Source organism: Emys orbicularis, chromosome 4, assembly GCF_028017835.1.
Source record: "Emys orbicularis isolate rEmyOrb1 chromosome 4, rEmyOrb1.hap1, whole genome shotgun sequence".
Lineage (NCBI taxonomy): Eukaryota > Metazoa > Chordata > Testudines > Emydidae > Emys > Emys orbicularis.
In genome coordinates this window covers 140,670,793-140,681,750 of record NC_088686.1, presented here as the reverse complement: position 1 = coordinate 140,681,750, position 10,958 = coordinate 140,670,793, and the positions used below count along the sequence as shown (strand labels likewise).

Below are 10,958 nucleotides of genomic sequence, written 5' to 3'. Positions count from 1 at the left end.
TCCTTGGATGTATAAACGGGAATATCAAGTAAGAGTAGAGAAGTTATATTATCTCTGCATTTGGCACTGGTGCAACCACTACCGGAATACTGAGGCCAATTCTGGTGTCCACAATTCAAGAAGGATGTTGAAAAATTGGAGAGGGTTTAGAGAAGAGCCACAAAACTGATTAAAGGATTGGAATATATGCCATATAGTGAAAAACTCATGGAGCTTGATCTATTTAACTTATCAACAAGAAAGTTAAGGAGTGACTTAATCACACTTTATAAATACCAGTGCAGCAAACAAAGTTATAACAAGGGCAAATGGCTGGAAGTTGAAGCCAGACAAATTCAGATTAGAAATAAGGGAGCAAATTTTTAACAGTGACGGTAATTAACCATTGGAACAATTTATCCAGGGCTGTGATAGATTCTCCATCACTGGCAAAATTTAAATCAAGACTGGATGTTTTTCTAGAAGATCTGCTCTAGTTCAAACAGGAATTAATTCAAGGCACTGTAATGGCCTGTGTGAGACAGGAAGTCAGACTAATCACAATGGTCCCTTGTGGGTTTATAATCTATTAATCCAGTTCACATTTTGGTTTTTGCAATCTAACTCAGCCAAATATAATACATGGGGAGACCATTCACTTTGCACAAGAGATGGAGATACTGGGCCCAATTCTGATCTCATTTTACAATTAGTAAATTGCTTAACTCCATTGATTTCTGGGCTGAAGTGGGATTCAAGTCCCACTCCCACTTAAAGGAAGCAGGATGGCTTAGCAGATGCCATAGCATACACACAGAGAAGTTATATAAAAACAGAAGTACTCTTGCTGGAAGGTTGCAACGTAACATGACTTTATTTTTCAGAATTCAAAACAAGAACCCAACACTAGAGAGAGACAAAGCAGGCTGCTCCCTAAAACAGCAATGTACAGCTCACTCCACCTTACTTTAGGCTGGCTGGTTTCAAACTGACTGCTGCTAGACCTAGTTTGCACACTTCCCTACAGAGCCCCCTAGCTTGTAAGCAGGACTAGGGGAAAACCCTGACATTTAGAGTGACAGCCTATGATTTTAACAGTGTTTAAATACACCACAATAGTTATGTAAAGTCTTTGGTTCTCTTGGCATCCCCAATCTCATTCAAATAACCATATTTACAGTTGTTTTATCTAGTAACATTCAACAAACCTATTAAAAGGTTATTTGCATTGCAAATAATACATTACAATACATTTTAATTAGGGACATTAAAATAGTACAAGAACCTGCACATTGGAAAATTGATGCTTATCTTTTATATCTCCTTAGGTCTGCCCTTTCCACATTGGCAGGACTATTATATAAGATAGGTTACCTAGAAAATGGCATCTATTGTATTACAAAGGGAGGTTGGAAAGTTTTGTTGATTTATCCATTAGCTAACCATTAAACTTTGTTAGATACCGCATCGTTCGGGTCTCTTTGGTGACAAGGTGACCGTGTGATAAAGAAGGAGGCACATGGTATAAAAGGACGAGAGAAACGTCATTGGATCAGTACAGAAGTAAATCATGGCGAAGCTGATCCTCCTCACCGGTAAGTCCATGCATATTATTTTATATTGGTGCGTAACCTTATTTTCACAAGAACTGTGCAGCTATATTTTTGATCACTTTAAGCTGCAGTTCTATTCTGCAAAGCGACTTAGCACATCAGTAGATCCTTACGGAGCACTCATTCTGTGCTGCATACAAGCATGTGCCGAAGATCAGATTCACCATACTAAATTAAGCCATGTCTAAGGGGTCTGCAAAAGGTTGTCATTACCTTATAACAGTGGTTTTCAATCTGTGGTGCACAGACTACGTCTAAGATTTCCAAAGGCGTCCACACCTCCATTCAAAATTTTTTAGGGGTCCACAAATGCAAAAGGGTTGAAAACCACTGATCTAGGCTAGTACTTTGCCCATAGCAGTGGACAATGCCTGTGCTTGGAAGAAGGTCAAAGAATTTCCCAATGATGCACCAACCAATTGCGCAATGCTCTGCATAGGATGGAAAATTCCTTCCTGACCACCTAAGGCATCAGTTTAACAGCCTGAGACATGATATTTGATCACTCCTATCTTCAGGACTTATCGGTCAATTATCTGACCTTTATAAATAAAGCTACAGTATTTGATTCAATCTTCCGTGAATGATGCATGCTAAATTCAATCCCTGAATATCTACAACTTCCATTGATATTACTTATTCATAGGCAGGATTTGACCACTTATTTGCAAGGGTCAAATCCTTGGGAAGGTCTTATTCATGAGTGCAATATGGCATCTTATGACTGGGACTGATTGCAGGCATTTGAGCCCTAGGCTTGTGAACTGTTTGTGCATTTTGCATTTTATTCAGATAGTTTCTTTACTTTTGCTTTTCTTGACAGGTCTGGCACTTTTGCTGAATGCTCAGCTGGGTGAGTATTTTTCTTAAATGGCTTTGCTCTTTCTTTGGTATTTACCATATCTTACTTGTATTATGGCCCACCCATGAATTAAGCCCTATATAACTATTTTCAATGTCTGAGGCTCATTTAAAATGGATCCAAACAAAACAGTGATGTCCCGTCTACATCCCACTCACATAGCCCCTCTACAGGAGATAGCAGTTGAACAGATAGAGATACATAGAGCATGGTGAACAAACAATTCTGTGAAGCTGGGAATGGGCGACGGGGATGGATCACTTGATGATTACCTGCTCTGTTCATTCCCTCTGGGGCACCTGGTATTAGCCACTGTTGGAAGACAGGATACTGGGCTAGAAGGACCCATTGGTCTGACCCAGTCTGGCCATGCTTATGATCTTAGGATAGCTCATCCACAATGGCAAGTATAGAAAAACAGGAAAGCATAAAATAAATATAAACACTTAGATATAACCCAACCCGTGGTTCCTTACAGACCTAAATTGTATGAGGAGCAAGATGGGCTTTAAGGAGAGCTCAAAATCCAAATGCATGACATTCATAATTTAATCAGTGCACTCAGAACAGTGCATTAAGCCACCACATTCAATCAGTGACCAAGCTCCATTTTCCTCCTCCGCCAGACAAAACTGATGAGCTGTTCTGTTGTTTTAAAGGTAAAGGTATAAAATCCACATAAAATTGACAGGCTCTGATTCTCCTGTCACTAGTTTTACTAATAGTGTAACACTACTAACTTCAGTGGCATCACTCCTGATTTACACCCTTGTGAGTGAGCGGAGAAGCGGGCCCATAATTGATATTGACTAGAGCTGGTTGAAATTTTAAAGTTTTGTTTTTGGGTTGTTGTTTTTTTTAAATCACCCAAACAGCTGGTGACACTTTTTGAAATTGAAAATGTTGACTTTTCAAAATGATAAATGTTCAGATTTGAATAAAGGGGGAAAACTGTTTTTTTTAATTCCATCCTTTTTTATCAGCTCTCATATTAATAGAATAGACCAATGCCTAAGAATTCAAATAATACTGTTTGCCTGTCATAATTAGCAATGTTATCCAACCTTGCCATTAGGAGCTTGGTTGCTTCCATCATTAGTATCCTCAGTGGGTTAAATCAGGATATCTGTATTATATCATCAAGACATTAACTGGACATTCATGAGCTCATTCATAGCTTCTACATTTTATGAATTGTGGTTCCACAAACGCTGGTACCAGGCCTAAATGGGGGAGTTTGAAGGAACTATGCAGCATCCTTCCTTGTCTTCTATTCCTATGTTTCTACGCTGTGCAAAAATGCTGCATTTTTCCTGATGGTTTATTTTGTCAGCATTGACTTTACTGAAACTAAAGTAGCAATCACTGTGTCTGGTTTTCAGAGTTGGGTCTTAAAGGATTAGAATGCTCCTCTTTAGAACATCATCATCATCTCTACCCTGAGGTCCCATTTGGTGGCCATGCTTCATTTTCATGAACCGGGGTAGTTTATTATGACAAATATCCCTGTGACATCTCCCCCTCCTCTTGGCCAAAAACAGGTTCTGCCTATCTGCTGACATGCTACTTCACCAACTGGGCCCAGTACAGAACAGGACTTGGGCGCTTCATGCCTGATAACATCGACCCATGCCTCTGTACTCACCTGATCTATGCCTTTGCGGGCATGAAGAACAATCAGATCACTACCATTGAATGGAACGACCTGACTCTCTACAAATCCTTCAACGGTTTGAAAAACCAGTGAGTAACCCAAATGGCAAGAGACTAAAGATAGATTTGTGCGTTAACTAACACCTGACTGTATATACTAGAGATCCTTTAAAACCTCTGCATTATTATGAACAAGGCACTGAGACTCCAGAGTGAAGCACACATGACTGCTAGCTTTATGGATCATGTCTGCACTGCAGGGGCATCTGCACAATGCTGGCTGAGCCCCCAAAGTCCTGACCAGCCTGCACTGGGCTCAGCATGAAACCTAGAGACAGTGTCTTCTTTGGCTGCTCCAAAGTGCTAGACATAGTCCCAAAACACCATAGTAACCACCCTTGAAGATCTGAGGTATTGTTGTAGAGGGAGATGGTACAGCAGCTCATGAGAATCCATGTCTAGATCATTATTTACCTTCAGTTACTACGATCCTATATACAAAATAGATTTCGGGGAACTTAAAGCAATATACCCAAGTGTATATTCTATTTATGTATATTATATATAATATGTTCCCATTAAATACAGATCTAAATCAAATGGAGCTACTTTCAACAATGAGTGATCAATTGGGAGATGGCCTATCAATTTCTAAGGCTCACTTAGGGGTGAAATGTGACACAGTGGAGAGGAATCAGACCTGGGGTCCTTTCCTGGCTCTGCCACTAACGTGCAGTATGACCTTGGGCAAGTCACTTCCAATCTCTTTGCCTCATTGTCCCCATCTGTAAAACAGGGATAATGAGATGCTTATCCCTCTGTAAAGTGTGTTGAGCTCTATGGCTATAAAAGAACCACTATAAAGAGCTAAGTATTACTGAGTAAGGCAAGGTAACACAACGAATCTCAGAGCACACTAGTCTCTCTTCTGTCTCAGGACAGCAATTACAATACAGTGGGAAATACCAAACCAGACTTCCTCCGTTTGTTCTTTATTCATACCCCCATCTCAATCTTTGTAGGAACGGACAACTGAAGACCCTCCTGGCTATCGGAGGATGGAATTTTGGAACAGCTCCGTAAGTCCAACCCATCCCTTTCTCTCTGACTGCATCCTGGTATTTTTAACATTTGAGGGAGTGAGCCATGCAGCAACCTGACTCCTTTCCCCTTTTTCCTCCCTAGATTTACTGCGATGGTTTCCACTCCCGAGACTCGCCAGACCTTCATCAGCTCCGTCATCACATTCCTGCGCCAGTACGAATTCGATGGGATAGACTTTGACTGGGAATACCCTGGCTCCAGAGGCAGCACAGCTCAGGATAAGGGCCTCTTCACCGTCCTTGTTCAGGTAAGGAGGAAGCCAGCTCCTCAGTGTTGAAAGAAACCTCAGTAAGAAGAAGAAAAAAGTCACATTGTTTGTACAATGCACTACAAATGCTCCAGAGATGCATGTAAAATGTAAAAGCATATATGATACCTACTACTGGTGATATTAGCATAATTATTTATTCATTAATTAATATTCAGCTCAGCAAATGTGCATGGGATTCTATAGGATAGATAAGAATGCAGGATCTGACCATAAATCAGCTGTAGGTTTATGATCATATGGAAGAGCCCTTAGTACTTGTAATTTCACAGCTGATGAATATTAAAGGTGGGGGGTGACATTTTCAAAAGTGTGTAAGTGACTTAGAAGCTAAAGCCCCATTTTCAAAGGTGACCTAAACACTTAGACCCAAATTTTCAAAAGTATCTAGGTGTGTAAAAATGCCGACACGTGCCTAGTGTGATTTTCAGAAACACCTGAGTATATTAGACACCTAACTCCTCTTAATTTAAATGGGAATTATGCACCTAACCACTTAGGTGCTTTTGAAAATCTGACTAGGCGACTATCTGCATCTTTAGGTGCGTAAGTGCCTTTGAAAATCTGCCCTTAGGAGTCTAAATGTCATTGAAAAATCAATGGGACTTGGGCTTTCAAGTGCCTAAGTCACTTTTGAAAGTGGAACTTAGGAGCCTAACTCACTTAGACGCTTTTGAAAATTTTACCCGTCTTCTTCACATTGCCAGACAGAATTAACAAAACATGGGTGGACAAAACCGAGCAGTCTAATGGGCCTAGTCATTGCAGTAACAATTCTCAAGGAGGGAACGGGGCCATTTCTAATTCACCAGGTGCACACTGAGGGCGACCAGTGCTCAGCGTTGCTGCTCCTAACCAATTATGGGGTCTTTTTTTTAATCTGCCTTAGGAAATGCTGGAAGCCTTCGAGCAGGAAGCCAAGCAGGTTAACAAACCCAGGCTCCTGGTCACCGCTGCTGTGGCTGCAGGGCTCTCTAACATTGAGTCAGGCTACCAGATTCCTCAGCTCGGCCAGTGAGTACCATGCTTTCAGATATACTCCTCATCCCTAGCTTAAAGCCCAGGCCACATTCGAGACAATGAATATATTTCACTGTGAAAACCAGCTTCATGTCCAAAAGCCTCAAGCCTGGCTGCCGAATTAGGCACCTAAATAAAGAAAGCCCTGATTTTCAAAGGTGCTGGGCACCCACTAAAACCTATGGGAGCTCTGGGGCTCAGCACCTCTGAAAACTCAGACCAATATGGATTTAGGTGCTTGACTTAAGCCACTGAAGTTTGAAAAATTTGGTATCTGTAGTGAACTTCTGGCACTTAAAGCAAAATCCATCCTTTATCTACAGAGAATCTTTAAAGTAGATGCTAAAAATACAGGGGCTGTTTAGATCACTGCTTCTTATTGGGCTTTGAAAAGCCACCGTTGATGAGAAAATGAACCATTCCGAGATGAAGACAATAGTGACGGTAATTTTATCTCCTCAGGTATCTGGACTATTTCCACGTGATGACCTACGACTTTCACGGCTCTTGGGAGGGGTACACTGGAGAGAACAGCCCCCTGTTTCAAGGCCCCGCTGACACTGGCAGCAATATCTATCTCAATATTGTACGTATATCTTGACCAAGATCCTTTAAGGCCTATAATGACATAACTGAACTAAGCCCAAAACCCAATATTTTAATTAAATGTATCCAAAGGTTTCTGATAGGAAATTAATAACAAAGAACTGATCCTTGAAAACTGCAGTGATGGAAGAATTTACCTGCCACTTGTGATCCAGAGTCCGTAACTCACTGACTGTTTTTATAGGAATATGCCATGAATTACTGGAAGAACAACGGTGCCCCAGCTGAAAAGCTCATTGTTGGATTCCCAGCCTATGGACACACCTTCATCCTGAGCAACCCATCCAACACTGCTGTCGGCGCTCCAACCTCAGGACCGGGGCCTGCTGGACCTTACACAAAACAGTCTGGGTTCTGGGCTTACTATGAGGTTTGTGTGCTATGCAGTTGCAGTGCACAACTGAATAAAAATATCTGCTTGTTAAAACAATCTCAGGCCATCACAATGCATATAAATCAGAGTATAAATACTTCTCTTGGAATAATTGTAACTGAGTATACAGAAAATCAATTGTGACATCTAATATTAATGAATACTTAATCAACCCCCATCATGGATTAACTGTTTTTCCTCTTTCTGCTTAGTTGCTGCTAGAATTAGGCCCAAACCAAAACTCAGGAACCATACACCCCAGACCTCTGGAAGCAGAGTATGAAACATGAATTTAAATTTCGTAGCTTAGCTCCTCATTGATTGACAATAAAAAGCTGACATCTGTTTACTGTGTGCTAGAGAACAGACACCAGAGTATAGGAGCCCACAAAGCCACCGATAAAGTATGAGATGAAAACAAGTGAATCTACTTTGTACAAGAGTTGTTGCTTCAAAACTGATGTTCCGTTTTCTGTCCATTGGCGATGCGGTTGCAGCAGTGATGGAAGATTCTGTTTCTGTTTCACCCTCACTGTTTTTAGATCTGCACTTTCCTGAAGAATGGAGCCACTCAAGCGTGGGATACCCCTCAGGATGTCCCCTATGCATACCAAAGCACTGAGTGGGTAGGATATGACAACATCAAGAGCTTCAACCTCAAGGTACGATGGGACCTTCTCACCTATCAAAACCAGTGGGATCCCATTCTGCATAACTGTAGTTCCCTGAGTCCCTTTTTTGTAGGGTTTGGACTGATCTTGGCTTCTTTCCTGGCCCTTAACAGGCTCAGTGGTTAATGAAGAACAACTTTGGTGGTGCTATGGTGTGGACAATTGACCTGGATGACTTCACTGGCACATTCTGCAACCAGGGCAAATTCCCCTTGATCAACACCCTGAAGAACGTTCTTGGACTGCAGAGCACTAGTGAGTGACTCCAGCAGGATGGGCTCCCAGAATTAACACCCTTCCCTCAGATGTAGATGAGAATTTGAATACTCCCACTGGTGTATATAATGCTGAGCTACACCCTCTCAAGAGAAGCAACTTTATATCCCTGCCCACAATTCACCCTCCATTAAGTTCTCCTTTTGTGACTCCCCACCCCACCTTCCAGTCAAATCATGGCTCTTTAGAGAGACCAAATTTGCTGGGATACAAACAAACTGGTTTACTAAGGGGACTCACTGCTGTTGCTAAAATAGCCTGAGCTAGTTTACAGGTGCCCCTGCCATCTGGCAGTCCCTTTTAAAGATCTGTGTTCTAAACAACATCCCACTCTGGAAAAAAATTAACAGCTGTTCTAGTGGGTCCCCTTGGAGATCAATCTCCTTTTACTTGAAGCGTGATTATTTTACATGTCTGGGCCCTGATTGCCCAGTAATTCCATCGATTGCAACAGGTTTACAACAGAGGTGAGTCTGAACCTCTGAATCCATCACGGAGGTACCCACTTATCACCCAATCCAAAACCCGCTTACGCCAATGAAAAGATTCCCATGGATCTCAGTGGGAATTGGATCAGGTCCTTCTTCTTCCAGTTTTTGATGCAGTCATCATGAGGCTCAGCCAGCACACTGTACCTCTCAAAGACAGCAGGCTGTACATGGTAGTGCCCTGCTTCTAAGCACTGCATCTAATACTAGAGTGATTGGGCATGTTATAAAATAATGGATCATTATAGACCGATCTGTATTAAGTATCATCATTTTCTGTTTCAGGCTGCACTGCTCCTGCTCAGCCCATTGCTCCAATCACAGAGGCTCCCAGTAGCGGAGGAAGTGGCAGTGGAAGCTCCGGTAGCGGCAGCAGCTCCGGTAGTGGCGGCAGCTCCGGTGGCAGTGGGTTCTGTGCTGGCAAAGCCAATGGCCTCTACCCTGTTGCCAACAACAGGAATGCTTTCTGGCACTGTCTGAATGGCATCACTTATGAGCAGTACTGCCAAACCGGCCTGGTCTTTGATACGAGCTGCAGCTGCTGCAACTGGGCATAAACCAGGATCTCCAAGCAGATGAACTCGATCCAAATTCCCTATTGCTTTATGCATATCCCCGAAGCCCCAAAATTCTGAAATAAAAGCCTGTAGCATAAGCCCTAGTGTGTTTGTCTGTTTTGCTGGACAGTGACTTCAGCATCACTTTTTATTATTTTAGATTTCTTCTTAGATAATGCGGCATTTTTAATTTGCCCCCAGGGACAGAAATTTTATTCTTTATATTAAAGGATCACCAACTGAGATCGGGGCCCTATTGTGGTAGGCGCTGTACATGTACACAATAAGAGACAGTCCCTGCCCCCAAAGAGTTTACAGTCAAGCTGACAAGCACACAAGACAAAATAAAGGAAGGTTTATTATCCCCATTTTGGGGAGCTTAGAGAGACAGAGTGACATGCCCAAGGTCACACAGTGGAGTCTATAGCAAAGTCAGGAATGAACTGGTATTTAGATACCAAACCAAAGACTTAATCACAAACCAATCAACCAATATTGTTCTCAAGGAACAATGCGTGTGTCCCAAAGTGTGAAATGTGCCATTTAAAACAGTGTTTTTTAATCACACTGTCAGCTAGACCTTTGCTGAGCAGAACGAAACACAACAGTAAAAACACCAGAGGCCGTGAGAGTCTTGTCTAGCACTCCCATAGTTGCTCCCAGCAATGGAGCAGCACCCATATTAACAACAGTGGGAAATTTCTGGGCCAATAAGTCGAGTGAAGAAATCCTCTCAAAAGGAGCCAAATCCAGCATTCTGCCCACTACTCCCAACTGCACACGTTGACAACCATGACAGCAGCTCCTACTGCTGGTTAAAAGTGGCTTGGGGGTGGGAAGAAAAGAGGAGAATCTCCCTCCCCCCAGACCAATTGGATGGATCTAGAGGATGGATCTCGACTGTTCTCAGTGGTGGCAGATGACAGAACAAGGAGCAATGGTCTCAAGTTGCAGTGGGGGAGGTTCAGGTTGGATATTAGGAAAAACTTTTTCACTAGGCGGGTGGTGAAGCACTGGAATGGGTTACCTAGGGAGGTGGTGGAATCTCCTTCCTTAGAGGTTTTTAAGGTCAGGCTTGACAAAGCCCTGGCTGGGATGATTTAGTTGGGAATTGGTCCCGCTTTGAGCAGGGGGTTGGACTAGATGACCTCCTGAGCAGGGCCGGCTCCAGGCACCAGGCAACCAAGCACATGCTTGGGGCGGCACCTGGTAAGGGGCGGCCAATCTTGGGGTGGCGGGGGGCTGCGCGGCGCGGCATTCCGCGGGGGGGTGCTCCGGCGGCGCGGCGCTCGGCGGGAGGGCGGCGCGGGGCGCGGCGCTCGGGGGAGGGGGTTCCGGCGGCGCGGCGCTGGGCGGGGGGGGGGGGGGCGGGGCTTTTTTTTGCTGCTTGGGGCAGCAAAAAAGTTAGAGCCGGCCCTGCTCCTGAGGTCCCTTCCAACCCTGATATTCTATGATTCTATCTATCCAGAAAGCATCTACAACACTGTG

At 43.2% G+C, this 10,958-nt stretch overlaps 1 protein-coding gene across 1 annotated transcript; it reads left to right on the top strand.

Moving 5' to 3' along the window:
• Positions 1-1,549: 1,549 nt before the first annotated feature.
• CHIA (chitinase acidic) lies at positions 1,550-9,470 on the top strand. The gene is made up of 11 exons (XM_065404470.1): positions 1,550-1,574; positions 2,416-2,445; positions 3,996-4,197; positions 5,130-5,186; positions 5,293-5,458; positions 6,369-6,493; positions 6,962-7,085; positions 7,290-7,475; positions 8,021-8,140; positions 8,263-8,404; positions 9,199-9,470. Exons 1-11 carry the CDS (start codon positions 1,550-1,552, stop codon positions 9,468-9,470), a joined length of 1,449 nt encoding a protein of 482 aa, XP_065260542.1.
• The last annotated feature ends 1,488 nt before the right edge of the window (positions 9,471-10,958 follow it).